The sequence below is a fragment of the Budorcas taxicolor genome, chromosome 3, assembly GCF_023091745.1.
Source record: "Budorcas taxicolor isolate Tak-1 chromosome 3, Takin1.1, whole genome shotgun sequence".
Taxonomy (NCBI): domain Eukaryota; kingdom Metazoa; phylum Chordata; class Mammalia; order Artiodactyla; family Bovidae; genus Budorcas; species Budorcas taxicolor.
This window is the reverse complement of record NC_068912.1, coordinates 92,144,012-92,162,328: the sequence shown is the minus strand read 5'-3', so window position 1 is coordinate 92,162,328 and position 18,317 is coordinate 92,144,012. Positions and strand designations below refer to the sequence as shown.

The following is an 18,317-nucleotide window of genomic DNA, read 5'->3' as shown; positions in this document are numbered from 1 at the left end:
GGGTGGGGCAAGGCAAGAGTTACCTAGCGGTGATTGGTTAATGGATCTGCCACTCGTAAAAAGAGCCCTGTCGGTCGGCCCCTTGCGGTCCCGGCAGGCCTTGCGCGCGGGAAGATGGCGGCGTCCAGGTGGAGGTCTTGAGAGCAGATTGGCATGGCGTTGGCGTCGGGGCCAGCGAGGCGGGCGCTGGCTCGCCCTTGGCGGCTCGGCCTTCAGGGCTGCGGGGTCCCGAGCCGCGGGGCGTACGAGTGGGGCGTGCGATCCACGAGAAAGCCGGAGCCTCCTCCCCTGGACAGGGTGTATGAGATTCCTGGACTGGAGCCCATCACCTTCGCGGGGAAGATGCACTTTATGCCTGGGCTGGCACGACCAGTCTTCCCGCCCTGGGACCCCGGCTGGACGCACCCGAAGTTCCGCCGCTTGCCCCCGCTGCAGGAGCATTCTCTATACAAGGATGAGGTCTGCTACGTCTTCCACCAGCGTTGCCGCCTCCTCGAGGGTGAGGTCCCAGGACGGCCGGGAGGGGACCTTGTTGCTCTACCCAGCACTAACCCCGCCCTTCTGTGGGGTTGGGCAAGACTTTGAAACTGTGGGTCTCGGTTTCTTCGTCTGCGAAATGGGCCGGGTATTGAGTCTCATTTCTGAGAATTGTCAGGATTAAGTGAGATGTAAAGACTAGCATGTGTGAGGGAATTTTGGAGTTTTCGTGGCTAAGTGAAGAGACATGGGCCTAGCCCTGTCTCTCACTGTGTGTGTGATTTGGGGTAAGTGACTGAAGCTTCTTGAGCCTTGGTCTCCTGTGAAATGAGTGGTTTTGACCAGGTAATTCACAGTGACCCAACTCTTGCACCCTGGAGATGTAACTGTTTAAGAATTAGATGGAGGATTATAGTGCATGGAGACGGCAGAAACAGTGTTTAACCTGCAGGCCTATCGCCTCTTTTCACAGGATTGGTAACTGTGACAGAGGGGAGTGATTTGGCAGTGATTTGCTCATAGGTGCAGTGTGGGTATCTAGTGAAGCCAGGGCTATACCTCTGGTTTCCCAGATCAGTGACCTTTGTCAGAGGTCAGAGCTGAGATGTTTTGAGGGGAAGGATCTGGACCTGAAAACCACCTAGTCCCTCTGTACCCTTTTGCTCTCACTAAGGACAGGTCAGAATGACTCTAGCCAAAACCATCTGTGTGTCTGGGGCAGTACTAGAAATTATGTTCCAGAGTCCTGTGGAGGGCAGTCTCTATTGACTTCTCCTACCCATTGTTTCCAACTCATTCTTCCTTAGTCCCTAAATCAGGCTGGGGTTAGGACAGGTCCTGAAAACACAAAATGGTCCAGGTAAGTGGGAACAGAAGTTTCCAATAAGTAATTAGGGAAGAAAGAGACCTGGCAGGATTTGGGGACTAAGCCAGAGGAAAAACATCTTACGTTTGAGAAGTCAGCTGGCCAGCCTCATAAGCTGCTCAGACCCATTCCTGACAGCTGAAAGCTGTTTTTTTCAGCCTTTAAACACTTCCAGTGTCCTCGCAAGGTGCTGTGAAGGACCTCACAAGACTTGGCACCCCGGTAACGTTACTATGAGGATAAATTGCATTAGATGTATTTCAGAAGTTAAAGTTAACTTGTTTGACTAGGCTGAAAACATACCCTACGCTTTCACCATATGCAGAGAGGTTCTGTAAAGTCTATAATAAAATTCTGTAAGATACAGAGCTAGAGAAACAGATTGGGGTAATGGAGAGATCCTAGGCTTTAATGTCAAGGTTCCCCTCCCAGCCCCATCGCTTATGAGGTTTGAGACTTGAAACAAAGCCCTTCCTCTCTCTTGAGTTTCATCCTCCATTTCATGAAATCCCATCCAACTTGTAGATAAGGCTCCTGGCACAGAGTAGATGGTATTATTCATATACTGCTGCTGCTGCTGCTAAGTTGCTTCAGTCGTGTCTGACTCTGTGTGACCCCATAGACGGCAGCCCACCAGGCTCCCCCATCCCTGGGATTCTCCAGGCAACAACACTGGAGTGGGTTGCCATTTTCTTCTCCAATGCATGAAAGTGAAAAGTGAAAGTGAAGTCGCTCAGTCGTGTCTGACTCTTTGCGACCCCATGGACCAGTGAACCATAAATTCTTAATATTTTATCCATTTTCAAGTTCTAGGAACAGTTGCAGTGTTGGGACTAAAACTTGGGTTACCGGATCCCCAGTCCAGGGTTCTTTCTGCTGTACCACACAATCAGGAAGTTAATTTTCTAAATATTTGTGTTTCTGATGTATTATGAACCTTACAGTGAAAAGCTTCAATGCCTTTCGTTTGTCACCACAAGAGAAATTGAGGGTGGTTTCCTTCAAAGTGTTCTGGGTTTGCTTTAATTCCATGGTTTTTCAGATGTGTTCCTGAGTCAGGTGATGTTTTTTCAACTGGAGTTAGTAGCCTGCCAATCACAGCAGTCACGGGAGCTCTGCCAACTGATGGGCACAGTCGTTAAAAAGAATGCAGTGTTAACTTTGAGAGTTAGAGGACTGGTATGTGGACTTAGTGCAGCATTTAGGCCCCTATGTCTGTGCCTCTTCCTCTTTTAAGGAAGTAGGTTTTGGGGAAAGTGAACCAAGGGAGTTTTGCCTGGTACCGCAGCCCCATCCTGCTGAGAGTAGGGTGGTTAAATTAGTTAAATTAGTTTTTAAAGACTAAGCACTCTGGATCAAATCTTTGTTCTTACTCCTTTTCCTGAGAAGCATTTTGGGCATCTTATAGAAATTTTATAGTACAGCCAGATTAAATTAAAAATAGGTGAGGGGATGAGCATAGAAACAGTGAGGTGAGTACAAAATATTCCATTCTGTGAGGTTGTACTTCTATAGGGGAGCACCAGTATTGGCTCTCAGCTTGCTGGCAGTCAACAGATGGAACAGAGATGGGGTCAGCTGACCAGGCCCGTTGCCTTTTTCTATAAATCATACACATCTGTTTACTTGTTACCTATGGCTGCTTTTGTGCTAGAGTGGCAGAGCTGAGTAGTTGTGGCAGAGCTGAGTAGTTGTGACAGAGACTTTATGGCCCAGAAGCTGAAAATATTTACTGTCTGGCCCTTTAAGAAAAAATTGGCCTCTGCTATAGAGAAACATTTTGAGTTAACGTAGTTCACCATGTCCAAAAGACAAAATAGTACTCTACCCGGGTACAGCCCACCCTTCTTGTATGGAGGCCAAAGAGAAGTTCAGAAGGCCTCGGAGGACCCAGTATAATAAATTGAAAAACATCTTCAGGAGGATTCTTTTGACAAATATAGCAGTACAGTTCATATGGCCTCTTCATACAAAATTCTGCTTATAAAAAGTCTTGTTATAGAATCTCAGAGGTAGATGCGAAAAATTATCTGGTGCTCCCAAACTCAGCACTCCTCAAGTTATTCATGATCCAGCAGATATTTCCCTTATTTTTGAAAGCTTCTTTCCCTTGATAAAGCAGCATGTGCTTAATGCTTGGCCCGTATCTATTGAATGAAGTATATCTGGCAGACACGAGCTTTTCCAATCAGGGCTAGGGTATGGGTTAATAGAAGGGATCTAGGTTTTGAAAGGTTGGCATTTATTGATGTAGGCTTGTATGCTAGGGTCTGAATCCTCTATACCTACAGACAGAATACAAAGGACCCTTGCCTGCGAGGTTCAGTCTCATGATCTCAGCCACTTTAATAGCTGTTTGAATTCTTCCTGTGGCGAGTACTCTATGTCAGTCAACTGCTAACTGTTTTTAAGCAAATGGTCATTCCTGGAGCTGAGTTGAAATCTGGTTCTCCTGGCTTCTGCTCTTTATTTTTAGTTCTGTCCCCTCAGATGTCAGAACAAATCCCATCTCCCTCTCAAGGCTGCTCTTTCCCCAAAATGCTACTGGACAGGCATAAGCATCTTTTCCTGAATCATCTTTTTTTAGTGTTTGTTTTTTGTGATTGATGACCCTGAAGGTGTAAAGCAGGCCCTCTGGCTTACCAAGACCAAGTTAATAGAAGGCCTTCCTGAGAAAGTGCTTAGCCTTGCTGATAATCCGAGGAACCACATAGAGAACCAAGATGAACGCGTTCTGAATGCGATCTCTCATGCTCGTCTCTGGCACTCTACTGAAGACATCCCCAAGAGAGAGACCTACTGGTAAGTTTCCCCAAGTCAGTAAGATTTCCTACTGATGGATCTTGGAGTCAGCTTTATACCTCCAAATGTCTCTTCTTTTCTCCAAGCCCAGTCATTGTGGACAGCCTGATCCAGCTGTGTAAATCGCAGATTCTCAAGCATCCTTCTCTGGCCAGGCGGATCTGTGCCCAAAACAACATGTTATCCACCACCTGGAAACGAGGTTAGTCCTCCTGTACACCAGAAAGGCCCTGTGGGTTCCTTGTCTTTCTACTCTCAGCCCCACCACCAGCTTATATTCTCATCCTTGCTGCCATACTTACTCTCACTCTCATCCTTCATGGTCCAATTTTATGGCTCAGACACATCCTCATTGTCATTAGTTTTTGCCCAGCCTTTTTTTCTTTTAATCATTTCTTTCCAAGACTTAATTCACACCATATCAGTTGAGTGCCTCCAGGTGCCTAAATGTTGACCGTAAGTTACAACACAGTCTGCACTCACAAAGCTCATATTCTGCTGCAAGCGCCTTCTTACTCTCATGCCTTTTTCCTTTTCCAAATCCACTTTCTGCAGAACTGCTAGAGTGATCTTTCTAAAGTGCAGGTTCTCTCTGTCCCTCCCCTGGTTCACATCTTTTATTGTCTCCTAATAGCTGAACAGTTTATGGTGGTATCCAGGTCCTCTGGGCTTTGGCCACCAGCTGGTCTTTCTAGTCTTATCTCTGCTGTGCCGTCCCCACCTCCGTTCCCCTGTTGACACTTGGCCACTTGCCGCTTTTTGGCGTCAAGCTTTGCATTTGCACGTGCTATACGTTCTGCAGGGAATGTTTTCTGTTTTCCTCATTTGGCTAATTTCTACTTGTCCGCATGACTTGGAAGCCCGCATCTCATGCAAATCCACAGATCCGCTCTCTGCTTCTTTTGTCCCTATGCCTACTTTTGTCATAGCACACATTATACTATATTATGTTCTGTGATTATCTAGTATGTTTTCTGTCTGCCCCACTAAACTGTGAACTTCTGATGATAGAGACTGTGTCTTATTTGCCCACAGTATCTAACAGTGCCACACAAACAAGTGCTGACTAAAGGGACAGGTGAATCAATACCAAATCCCAGATGTTTTAGGTAGGGATGTTCCGAGAACACAAGTGTTGTCCTGGGTGGAACCCTGGAGCAGGGAAACCAGCTGTGGAACAGTTTGGGTTTTTAGGACATCGACTTGGTCAGGCTTCACCAGTTTGCCCCTGTGAGTATGGACTTCCTGGCAAAGAGTCAGCTTTGCAGAGGTAATGGCACCACTAAGGAAATTAGTGAGCCTCATTAATAGAGGAGTGCCTGTTGGCCCATTATCAAGTATTACCTCTAATTAAACTGCCCCATTTGGAGCTGTCACTGGAGAAGGGATGTGGAGGGAATTGAATTGGAAACCACAGTAGAGTATTCTGTGGGGAGAATCTAAAACCCAAGGTTACGAGAGGTCCGGGCACATTTATCTTCCTTGCAGATTATATGCGAAGAAACAGGAAGTACTTGAGAAAACTGTTCTTGAAGTGTGGGTATGAGGTGTTTTAACAGGTGGGGCAGAGTTTATCCATCCACAGATGTAGTATCCCTTTTTGCATAGCCAGTAAGGGAGGACACATGGTAATTAAATGACAGTGCTGTTGGTCAGACCAGTTTTTAGACATACAGCATCATCAACCTTGGTCCATTCCCATCACATTGTGATTGTAGTATTTGATTTGTATTTCTGAAAACTCAAGGACCTTCAGAGAAAAATTTGCCCCTGTGGAGAGTCCATAGCAGGCCGCTGTCCAGGAGGCTTTCTAGATGGCGCTCATCTTCCTGTGGGCACCTCTGTGAAGGGGGTGTGCTCATGTTCACAGCGGCAGGCTTGCTGCTTAGGTGGATGTGCATTCTCTTCCTCGTACACGTGTGTCTCCTTGTGGCAAGTGTGCGCATCTGACTTAAGTCAGGCTTTCTGAGTTAGTGAGGTCAGTTGAACCCTTTTCCTGGGTTTAGCAGCCTTTTGGCTTAGCCTGTAGTCTCAGTACTTCCCTCTCCATCCTTCCTTCCTACTGGGTCGTGCTCCAGTTATCTGCGCTGACTTCCCCTAAGCTCTGCCATGCAGCAGCAGGCTTCTGTACCATGAAACGTATTACTCCTCCTTCACTAGAACACCTTCCTCCCTTTTCTTTGCCTGGCAAACTCTGACCCAGTAGTGTTCAACCAAGGGTGGCTTAATCCTCCAGGGGAGATTTGGCTTTGTCTGGAGACATTTTTATTTGTCCTGACTTGAAGCAGAGCTGGGGCTGGTAGTGAACGTTCTGTTGGCATCTAGTGAGCAGAGGCCAAGGTTGCTGCCAGATACCTACAGTGCATAGGACAGCCTCCCTCAGCAAAGAACTACCTAAAATGTGAACAGCACCAAAGTTGAGAAGCTCTGCTCTTACCTATCTTTCTGAAGCAAGTTTGAAGGCGTTTCAGGCATCCTCCCAGAGAAGGTCGGTTTCCCTACCTCTGCTGTCTCCCAGTGTTGGAGCACTTACTCCCTCATCAGCCCTTGAGAGGGACTCTCTGCTCAAGGGAGTTAAAACTGGTCCCCAGTGCAGAGCAGGTGCTTGGGAAGATCTGAACCCGCGGCCTCTGAGCCCACAGAGATTACCAGGCCTCACGGTTCATTGGAAAGAGCACAGGTCAGAGAGTGCGCTGGTCATTCCCTCTCAAGAAACCCAGGAGTAACACCTTAACCAAAGTTCTCTGGCTTTTTCTTTTCTATTTTTTAGGATAAAAGCTTTATTTTTAACTAATCTTTTTTCAAAATTCATTTTATGTTGAAGTTAATTTTAAACTGTTGTGTTTCAGGTGTACAACAAAGTGGTTTAGTTATGTGTATACATATCTTCTTTTTAGCCTTTTTCCCTGTATATGTTATTACAGTAGGTCCTTGTTGACTGTCTATTTTATATATATAGTAGTGTGTATATGTTAATCCCAACTCCCTGATTATCTCTCCCCCCCACCATTCCCCTTTGGTAACCATTAGTTTGTTTCTAACTCTGAGTCTGTGTCCATTTTTTAAATAGGTTCATTTTTTTAGATGCCACATATGAGTGATGTTGTAGGATACTTGTCTTTCTCTGACTTCAGTTAGTGTGATAATCTCTAGGTCCCTTCGTGTTGCTGCAGACGGCATTATTTCATTCTTTTTTATGGCGAGTAATATTCCATTGTAGGGCTTCCTTGGGGGCTCAGTGGTAAGGAATCCGGGTCGATGGACATTTAGGTTGTTCCCTTATCGTGGCTGTTGTAAATAGTGCTGCAGTGAACATCAGGTGCATATGTCTTTTCAACGTATGGCTTTCTTTGGATATATGCCCAGGAGTGGGATTGCTCGATCATATGGTAGCTCTATTTTTAATTTTTTAAGGAACCTGCATACCATCCTTCACAGTGGCTGTACCAGTTTACATTTCCATCAACAGCGTAGGCGGGCTCCCTTTTCTCCACATCCTCTCCAGCATTTATTGCTTTTAGGCTTTTTGATGATGGCCGTCCTGGCTGGTGTGAGGTGACATCTCATAGTAGTTTTGATTTGCAGTTCTCTAATAATTAGTGATGGTTTGGTCACTAAGTCGTGTCTGACTTTTTTGGGACCCCATGGACTGTATTCTGCCAGGCTCCTCTGTCCATGGGGTTTTCCAGGCAAGAATATGGAAGTAGGTTGCCATTTTCTTCTCCAGGGGATCTTCCTGACTCAGGAATCAAACCCAGGTCTCCTGCATTGCAGGCAGATTCTTTACCTACTAAGCTCCCTGTATTAAGTATCTTTTCATGTGCTTTTTGGCCATCTGTATGTCTTCTGCAGAGAAACGTCTATTTAGATCTTCTGCCCATTTTTTGATTGGGTTGTTTTTTTGATATTGAGGTGTGTGAGCTGTTTGGATATTTTGGAGATTAATCCCTTGTCAGTTGCATTGTTTGAAAAGGTTTTCTCCCATTTTGTAGGTTGTCTTTTTTTTTTTTTTTATGGTTTCCTTTGCTGTGCAAAAGCTTTTAAGTTTGAATAGGTTCTAGTTTGTTTTTTGTTTGTTTGTTTGTTTTCATTAGGAAGTGGATAGGAAAATGTATTACTGCAATTCCTGACAAAGAGGGTCCTATTGGGATGGCCAAGAGGTTTGTTCAGATTTTTCTGTAATAAACCTGAACAAACCTTTTGGCCAACCTAATACCTGTGTTTTCCTCTGAGTTTTATAGTATCTGGTCTTGCCTTCAGGCTTGTGCAGTCTTTCTGGTGGGAAGGACTGGCGCTTGCCCTTTGGTGGGTGGAGCTGGGTCTTGTCCCTCTGGTGGGCAGGGCTGTGTGTAGAGGTGGCTGTGGGCTCAGATGACTTTAAGCAGCCTGTCTGCTGATGAGTGGGACTGTGTTCCTGCTCTGTGGTGGTTTGACTGGAGGGTCCCATATGGGCTGTTGGGTGGGGCCAGGACTTGGCATCAAAATGGCAGCCTCCAGGACAGCTCACTCCAAATGAGTACTCCCCAGTACCTCTCCTCCATGGGTTTCCTTGACCCCAGTGTGACCACAGCTGCCTCTGCCCCCCAACCCCCTCCCCCCCAGGAGACCCTCTAAGGTCAGCAGTAGGTCTGGCCTAGGATCCTGTGAACTCAGTGCTTTTTCCCCTGGGTCCTGGTGCTCTTAGAAGACCCTGCATCCACCTTCCAGGAGTGGCATTTGTTTCTATTCCAGCCCTTTTGAGATTCTGCAGTCAAGCCCTGCTGGCCTTGAAAGCCAGATGCCCTGGGGCTTCCTCCTCCTGATGCCAGACCCCCAGGCGGAGGAACCTTCTGTAGGGCTCAGAACTTGAGAACCTCTGTGATACAGTTATTTTCCAGTTTGTGTCTCACTCACTTGGCAGGTATGGGATTTGATTATGTCACACATGTAACTCTCCTGCCATCTTGTCTTTGTCTTTGTAAGTAGAATATCACCTTTGGTAGCTTCCAGTCCTTTTTGATGATAGTTGTTCTGCAGTTAGCTGTTCCGCTGTTTTTGTGAGGGGAGGCGAGCTCAGGTCCTTCCTGCTCCATCTTGTCTTCGTGTCCCCTTCTGGTCTGTAGAATGAAGATCACTAGATTGAACTCCAGTCCTGTTAAGAGCTTTTTCTGTGACTTCAGCCTGGCCTCTCGGTCTTTTGGATCTGATGTTACTTGTCTACTCCAAGGCGTAGCAGAGGCAGAGGATGGCACCCAGACATGAAGAGGAGGAGGCTCACCTGCTTACATGATAAGCGCAAGGATGAATTTCCAGAGCTGTGTTTTCTGTGATGAGGCAGATCAGAGACTGAAGCTGTAAAAGACTTGAGGAGCATAGCAGGATGAAAGCTTTTGACTTTGCCTAGCCAAGGCTTTAGACCAGGTTAGACTAACCGCCTTTCTCCCTGTTTAGAGTCTACTCTGATTCAGGTCCATGGTTCCAGTGGAACCCAGCTGAATACCAAGGATCCTCTGCCTCCCATTGCCTCCCCAGAGGAAGTGGAAGCTACTAAGAATCATGTTCTCGAGACCTTCTATCCCATATCTCCCACTATCAGCCTTCAGGAATGCCATATTTATGATGTGAATGACGACACGGGTAAGTATCAAAAAGCCTTTGACTTTTAGGCAGCATGCAGGTGAGGGACAGGCTTTTTCCGAAGAGAAGGGAAACATCGAGTACTTACATGTATTAGGGTCTCATGTGCGTTTTCTCCTCAGAGCCGTGTAGCAGCCCTGTGAGATAGGTGGTGTTTACCCTAAGGGAACTGAGACTCTGGATGGTTGTGATTGACTCAGAGGCTGACTTGACTTTTGACCCCTAAGAAGTCATTTTGTTGCATCAGTTTTAATGGGTGGCTTGAGGGGCTTTTGACCAGGCGTCAGATGTTTCTTTATTTATAGTTCTCTTGAAAGATACCCCCTCTCTGTGCCCCCATAGACTCTGGCCAGCCTTCTGCTAGGATGGAGGAGGCTCACAGTCCTCTAATGGGGCCATTCATCCCACCATTGAACAAAGCACCACGTCCCCACTGAGACACAACAGAAACTAAGGAGCCGGCCTGGACAGGCCTGCAGTTCCTGCCATTCCCCCAGTCACTGTGAACTGCAGTGTCTCCGTCCTCAAGCTGCTTCCTCTCCCCAGCTATGCCTCAGTCAGTCCCTGCTGTCTCTCACCCAGCCCGTTACCCCAGTCTCTTAATGGGCTAGTGTGACCCCTTAATGGGCTATTTCCTCTCTCGTCCCTCTAGTTCACAGTTCCGGAGTAGTCTTTCTAGAACGTAGATTTAATCCCATCGCTCTTCATGCCCATGTCCCCACTGCCTGTTGGACAAAGTTTGAACTCCTTGGCTTATCACACAAGGGCCTTCACATCAGCCCTCCGCCCCTCTCTCCAGCCCCGTCTTTGTCTCCTCCCCTACAGGCTCCCTTTATTCCCACTGTCCTTTTCTCACCACTGTGCTCTGACACTTTCTTTTCCCTCTGCCTGCACTCTGACCATTCACCCCTCTTTCTCTTCAGGTAAATAACTGCTCATCTGTCATAGTTCGCCTTTGGACTCACTTCTTCCAGAAATGCTCTACAGCCTCGCAGTCTGGTCAGGGCCCTTTGATCTGTCCTTACCCTGCCCCCGGCTCCCCTCGTGTCTTGACATGTCCCTCTGCGTGGATGTGATCAGTTTTCCTGTCTGTCTCCCGTCTAGACTTGGAGAGCTCCTCAAAGGCAATGGCAGGCACCGTGTGGGCTCTGTCCCTGGTACCTGTCTTAGAGCTTGAGTGAGCTTAAGCCAGAGTGAGTGCTGAGTGATGCCTATTCACACGTGCGGAGGAACTGAGGCAGACAGGAAAGTCAGGTCTCTCTTAAGTGATGCCCTCCCCTGCACACTTTCCCAGCCTCTTTCTTCCTCTATTTCGTCCATTTTTGTCCTTCACTGTAGAAGCCTCCAGCCTCCGAGGGTTTGCCCACGGCCATGGAAGGGAAGAAACGGTGACCCGGCAGGGTTGTGGCTGATTTGAACGAGTGCTGAACTTTGATTCTATGAGACCCCCGTTTGTTACTAATAATGAAGTATTTTGCAAGTGATTTGCTTTTTAAAAAAATAATTACCATAGGCTTCAGGTTATCTTTCTAATATCACTGTTATCTGTGTGCTTGATTGAATGAGAAAGGGGGGGGTTAGAGCTGGCCGGCAAGAATTACCTGGAACAGGTAAGCGAACATTTTCTATAAAGAACCAAATGGTATTTCAGGTTTTGTAGGCCACATACAGTCTCTGTCACAGCTATTTAATAGATAGATGTAAAGGAGTGGGTGTGGTTGTGCTCTGGTAAAAATTTTGCTTTCAAAAACAGGCCAGATTAGGGACTTCCCTGGCAGTCCAGTGGTTAGGACCTTACCTTCCGAGGCAGGTTCTCTCCCTGGTCAGAGAGCTAAGATCCCATGTGCCTTCTAGCCAAAAAACCAAAACCTAAAACAGAAGCAATATTGTAACAAATTCAATGAAGACTTTAAAAACAGTCCACAACAACAACAACAAAATCTTAAAAAAAAAAAAACAACCCCAAAATATGTAGTGTCTGGCACTAAGCTAAGGTGGGGTGACTTTCCTGAGGCTTTGGGTGGGCCAATTAACCTGTCCCTCCACGTGATGACATATGTCTTGCAGGATTCCGAGAGGGCTATCCTTACCTCTATCCCCACACCTTGTATTTGCTGGAGTCAGCTAATTTCCGAGCACACCGCTTTCAGCCAGATCAGTTGCGGGCCAAGATGATCCTGTTTGCCTTCGGCAACGCGCTGGCTCAGGCCCGGCTCCTGTATGGGGTATGTATGTGGGGACTACCACCGAGACCTCTTACGTTGTGTCAGTTTCCTGCCTTACCCTGCTCAAAGGAAAGGAAGTATGGAGGGGCTTCTTTTGCTTGACTGAGGAGTTTCACGGAGAGGCACTTCCACTCACCCTGCCATCTGCTGGGGACCCACAGTGCGTCTATCTCTACATAAGATGCCTCATCACAGTAGCCCACAAGGTTTCATTGTGATCCCCATTTTTCAGATTATACTTCTGAATCCCATGAAAGCTAATAAGCAGCTTGTCCAGCATTACACACAGTAAGTGGTGGAGAAAGGATTGGGACCAGATGGTCTCAACTCTGGAGGCTTCAGTTATATGTCCTCCAGCACACTTCCTTAAGCTGCACTAATGGAGCCCGAGCACAGGGCTTTATCAGGAAGGCAGGGGATGGCCCAGGCCTGCCTGCCCTCTTAGGACAGGTTCTGAAGACCCAACATACCACTTGGATGGTCACCCCTTGATTCTAAGAGCAGGTCTCAGGGACCTAGATGTTATAGAATGCAAGCTGAGTGGTGGTTACACAATGCCGTCCCAAGATTGGAGGAAGGCCTGGCCGGGGATCAAAGGCCTCCAGGCAGGGGACAGCAGTATCGAAGTCCCCACATAGGCCTGGGACACCAAACCTCTGGTTTTGTGTGTGTGTTGGAAGGTGGGAGGGGAAGAATGTTTCTGAGAGCTGCTGTCAGGTCTTGATTAGAACCTAAGGCCCTCCTGGAGGAGCAGTGAACTTCGGAATGTTCTGTTTCTCATCCTCATTGGTCTAGGAACGAGGTGGGGTTGGTACAGTGTGGTTAGCCACACTGAGATAGGGAGTAGAGTGGAGCTTGTCTGTATTGAGCACCTGCTACATGCCAACCAGTTAACTACGGCTCCTTACAGCGGTGGTTCGTACAGCGTGACTCTGGATTGTTAGCAGCGTGAACACCATCTAGGGACTTGCTGGAAATGTGAATTCTCAGACCACCTGACATCCTGCATCAGAAGCTCTGGGATTGGAGCCTGGCAGTCAGTTTTAACAAGCCCTCCAGGTGATGCTGGTACAAGCACAAGTTTGAAAACCACAACACTAAAATTTGAGAACCACTGCATTATTTAATCCTTATAGCAGTCCCCTTGTGGCAGGTACTAGTAGCTTCATTTTACAGATGAAGAAACAGAGGTTCAGAGAGGCTCAGTAACTTCCCCAGGGTAACACAGCTAAGAGATAAGCAGCTGTTGCATCTTTATGTGACGTTTTTGTGTCTTTCCAGTCCTTGGGAGGTTATCTTAATTCCTGTTCTCTGACATATTTTTGGAAGGCTCTGGAAGGTTGGGTAACTTGCCCAGGACCCTACAGCTAAAGAGTAGGGAGGCAGGCATTGGAACCCTGATCTCTCAAGCCTCAGGGGACAGGCTGCCTCCTGACTGTGGGGCAGGAGAGGGAGGCAGAGAGAGTCACATGCCAGGTCCCAGGCCTGCAGGCTCATTGTAGCTCCTGTGCCAGCGGAGCACGTTAGCAGTGCTGCCACTAATTGCCACCCAGTTGGGTAGGAGAGGAGGCCTCCCCCAGCCCCTCCAGGTACAAATTATTCCTGGGGATGTGAAGTTGAGCAATTATGGGAAGAGCCTCTGTGTAAAAGGTAAAATTGCTGAGAAATTTATGTACTACCTGCAGTTTTATTGATCTGTAGAGGGAGATAAGAGTCAATACAGAATTCTCAGCTAACACTTAGAGGTACTTTTCTTTTTATTTATTTCTCATGCAGCTAAGAACAGGTATTTCTAAGGCCAACAGTCCCAGTGTGGCCCTCACTGAGGTCTGCCATTAGCTATTCCTAATGTCAGATTCAGCCCTAGAGCAGTGAATGTAGTAGGCAGCATCTTTGAGTCAAGGATGCTTTGCTTCACGGGGCCTGCCTATTGACTCTTTGTCCAGTGGGTAGTAGTCATCAGACTGGATTCCTGCAGACTCAGTAGGGGTGAACATATCGAACATGTCATCGAAACTGGAATACTGTTGAGAGTGACAGGTGCTACTGTCAGATACAATGGGACACTAGGTATAAACCAGAACAGTAAGATTTGAAGAGAGTTAAAAGCCTGGGTGTTGTCCTGGATAACCTTGAGCAAGTTACATCCCCTCTCTGAATCTGTTTCCTCATCTGTTAAATGGGTATGCCATGTCGTACCATGCTAAGTCGCTTTAGTTGTGTCTGACTCTTTGCAACCCCAAGGACTGTAGCCTGCCAGGCTCCTCTGTCCATGGAATTTTCCAGGCAAGAATACTAGAGTGGGTTGCCGTGCCCTCCTCCAGGGGATCTTCCCAACCCAGGGATCGAACACATGTCTCCTGCAGAGCAGCGGATTCTTTACTGCTGAGCCACTGGGGAAGAGACCTAAGTGGGTATATACCACTGGATTTATGAGATTAGAGGTGACTATGTAAAACTGCTGTGATGCCCAGGACGTGAGAGGCCTTTAGTAAATGGTTGCTAGTATGTTACTGTTACCAGTGGCACTGATTGAAAGAGATAGTTAGCAAATGTGTCGACTGGCGAAAGCCTGGGGCTGACACAGCTGAAGTGGACACTCAGGAATCTGACACACTCAGAGGTGCATTTTGAGAGCCCAAAGCCCAGGTGAGATGCCTGCCTGCCAGCTTAGGACATTCCAAGAAGCCCGGCCCTGAGGGGGAAAGTAAGGCAGAGAGAAGGTGTGTCTGAGCACTAGCCACTGTGGGTGCTGGGGTCACATGTCACTGTGACCTCAGGCAAGTCACTGCCTCAGCTGGTCCGTCTCCTCAGCCTTCAGATGGAGTGAGCACTGAATGGGATCATGTCTGGCACACGCACTGACCCTCCAGCTCAGCATTTGATACGCGTCATTGTCACGTCAGGTTACTCCATGAGTCTGGGGGGCTTCCCATCGCTCACCTCCCAGCTCATCTTCCCTTACTGTGCAGCTTGCCCGGCAGTCGCCTCTCGGTGGCAGGAATTCGTCCTTTAGTGTGCTCAAGTTGAAGAGCAGGTACGCCGGGGCCACGATTGGTCTGAGCCCAGGGAGAGCCAGGCTGGGTATGTGCGAGAAGGCCTAGCCCTGGACAGTGCCCTTAGCTCCACCTTCTGTTTTCATCTTTCATTGCAGGAAAACCACTCAGTGGGGTAGGGGGTTATTTAAAAGGCCAGAGCTAGGAATTGCCTGGTTTGTGCTGTTCTTATGCCTCGTCATTTCTGATTGCATTTACTTGTCCTCTTTTCCTCTCAGAACGACCCTAAGGTTTTGGAGCAGCCAGTAGTCGTGCAGAGCGTGGGCACTGATGGGCGTGTCTTCCAGTTCCTGGTGCTGCAACTGAACACCACAGATTTGGCCTCCGAGGAGGGCATCAAGAATCTAGTCTGGGTGGACTCCGATCAGCTCCTCTATCAGCACTTTTGGTGTCTCCCAGTGATCAAAAAGAAGGTGGTTGTGGTAAGTCCAGCCCCCTCTGGCCTGGTGATTGGACCGGGGCCATGGCTTGTCCTCCCCAGGGAGAGCCTGGCTTGGAGTGGAGGGCATGCTTGTGAGTGGAGCACCGGCTTCAGGAATCTCATGTTCAGGACCTCTGTCTGCCTGGAGGGCTGCTTCAGCCCAGCCCATCAGCTGAAATAGCACCTTCCACCCTGGGCTCTGCCCAGCTCTTCGCCCTCCCCTCTGCGCCCCACCACACCCCTCTCCTCTCGGCTCTGTCTCCAGTTGCCTGAGCAGCTCAGGATCCTAGTAAGTGCTGCTCTTTTTATAGAGGAGGCTCCTTCCTTCCTGCACCCCATTCCCTCTTCCTCCATTCACCCTCTCCCATTTCTCTTGCATCTGGTTGTCCTTACTTGTCATTCCAGATTTAGCCTAAAGATCAGCAACCCAGTCCCAGCCTTGCTTAAGTTCCTCGGGTAGGTCGCCGTAGCCTGGGGGCCCCCATCATGGCGCAATCACACTTCTGTCCTGCAGTTGTTTATTCACTGCTCTGCTCCTCCGTTAAAGTGCGCCCTGAGCTCCTGGAAGGCCGAGTCCGTGAATGACGCGTGCATTCATTTCACTCCATGGATACGGAACCCCTCACTGCCGCACCTCCAGTGCTCCGCTGGCTGAGACCAGGCCTGTGTTCTGTGTGCTGGGCAGTGACAATATCGTAACGGATTCATAATATATTATCAGGCAGTGATGAAGCCTATAAGAGAACGGGATTGAGGGTGAGAGAGAGCAGTGTGGGTGTGCCACTGGCTCTGTGCTCACTAGCCGCGTCTCACGCGGGGCCTGAGTAGACTTGCTTAATGCAGTCTTGTCGAGGCTTTGAGCGTCGTCCATATGTTAGTTGACGTTGATACGCCCTCGAAATGCCTGCTGGTGTGAGCCCTCTCTCTGGCCCCAGGCCCTGCTCTCTGTCCCTCGCCTGTGTGGCCACATCAGCCGTTTCCGCGCATCTTTGCTCTTAGTTGGCCTCTCTCTCTGTCCCCTTCGTGGCTTCAGGTCCCTTTCTTTCAACCTTTTTCTTCCATGAGCGTGACTTAGTGCCAGGCCTGTCCTGGTGTGGTCACGTGGCTCCTCCTTACCCATCTCTTCCTCTAACCACCCCACCTCCACCAGCCTCACTCTATTTCTTCTTGGCCCTTTCTAGGTGCCCTTTAGTACTCATTCATACATGTTCTCTTCTGTGTATAGAAGTCACTGAGTTATTTTACTCTCCTGCTTTCTTAGCATCTTTTTCCTGCTTCATGATGAGGCCTGTCACCCTTCATTACCACTATTTGCACCCCTGGCTGGAAGCTCCTTGAGGGCAGGAGCCAGATTCAAATTACTATTGGGTTTCCAGCACTGGGCACAGCTCTCATACAGAGAAGGCGCCTGATAAGTGTGTGTGGGATGAGTGAGGGATTCTTGTCCCTGGGAGTTAAAAGGAGCAAACGAAACATTTTTTCGTGGTGGTTGAGTTGAGGGAGACGAGGGACCAGGGCAAGGTCGGCAGATAAGTTGGCCTGGAGGCGCAGAGATGCCTCATGTCCTCCTCCTGAGCCCAGCCCCCGCCTGGCATAGCTTGGTACCAGCTCCCCAGCACTCCTTGATCGCAGGAGAAAGAAACAGTTATTATCCAGGCGCTTAGGATTTACATAAAACCAACCTTTGTTTTAATTGCTGCCATTAAACCTAGTAGCAAGATCCTAATGGGCTGTGTTCTTTTCAGGAACCTGTTGGGCCGACTGGTTTCCAGCCAGAGACATTCAGGAAGTTTTTAGCTCTGTATTTGCACGGTGCTGTGTGAGCCAAGGACTATTCTGAGGCTGGAGCCGCCTGCGCCCCTGTCTCCCTGCAGATCCTGGAGCCTGGACGGTGCCTGAGGCCGCAGCGCTCCTTTGGCTGGTGGTCTCGCCGACAATAAAAGAGCCCTTCCGGCGCACTGGAGCCTGTGTTTGTTGTCTGGGTGCTTTCAGGTGGGGCACCCACAGCTGCGCACAGGCCCTGCCCCTCTGCCGCTGTTGCAAGGGCCAGCCCTGGAGCCTCACCTGCCCCAGCTTTGTCTGTGACCCGTCTTTTAACTTTTCATAAGAAGCTTCCTCTCTCTGAGTTTCAGTTTCATCATCTGAAAACTTGTGGCTAATGTGACTTACACTGTTTTACAGACTATAGATTATGTGTATGTAACGTTTGCTTCCTATTAGGTGCTCACTAGTTTCTGTGGGAGTTATTTAAATTGTGGACACATTCCACAGTGACTGCAGGAAGTCCGAATAGAATATTCATTGTAGGTTTCCCGCTAGTATCTTTGTTAATGGACTGAGCACACCCCTGGTTCAGCTGACCTGTGTTCAGATAACATCAAGCCCTGCTCTGGTCCAGGCAGCTAATACACAGCATCTTGTTCAGTCCTCACACAACCCTTTTAAGGTAAGTGTCGTTTCCACATACAAGAAAAGTGTTGAGAGTGCCTGCTGTGTGCCGGGCTCCTTTCTGGGCCCTGTAGTTGAGGAGGTGCAGATAGTGTAAGGAATCACTGAAGGTCACACAGCTGATATTTTAGGTCTGCTCCCTTAGGAAACTCTGAGGTGGAGATTTCCTGGAGAAAGCTTGGGAGAGCCTTGGGGATCGGCCCCCATGGGGAGAAACAGTAGTGGCCTCAAGTGGAAGAGGGACTGGGCTCGATGGGTTTGTACCTGAGGCCTTGGCTGATTCCGAGCTCTGTGGGCACCCCCGTGAAGCCGAGGTGCTGCGCCTTTCCATGAACACCGGTGGTGCGTCACCAGTCAGCGGATACACGGCTCCCGACGCAGAAGGGACCTCGTGAGGTGGCTTTGTT

At 48.6% G+C, this 18,317-nt stretch overlaps 1 protein-coding gene across 1 annotated transcript; it reads left to right on the top strand.

Annotated features, from left to right (window-relative positions):
• The first annotated feature begins 97 nt into the window (after positions 1 to 97).
• Positions 98 to 17,425, top strand: MRPL37 (mitochondrial ribosomal protein L37). The gene is made up of 7 exons (XM_052637071.1): positions 98 to 499; positions 3,961 to 4,144; positions 4,231 to 4,346; positions 9,575 to 9,760; positions 11,828 to 11,985; positions 15,260 to 15,463; positions 17,208 to 17,425. The coding sequence occupies exons 1-7, from the start codon at positions 154 to 156 to the stop codon at positions 17,283 to 17,285; spliced, it is 1,272 nt and encodes a 423-aa protein (XP_052493031.1). The 5' UTR covers positions 98 to 153; the 3' UTR covers positions 17,286 to 17,425.
• The last annotated feature ends 892 nt before the right edge of the window (positions 17,426 to 18,317 follow it).

Coding starts and splice junctions, on each gene's coding strand:
- MRPL37 (XM_052637071.1), top strand. CDS start 154: ATGGCGTTGGCGTCGGGGCCAGCGAGGCGGGCGCTGGCTCGCCCTTGG. Junction 500..3,960: donor GCGTTGCCGCCTCCTCGAGG/GTGAGGTCCCAG, acceptor ATGACCCTGAAG/GTGTAAAGCAGGCCCTCTGG. Junction 11,986..15,259: donor AGGCCCGGCTCCTGTATGGG/GTATGTATGTGG, acceptor TTTTCCTCTCAG/AACGACCCTAAGGTTTTGGA.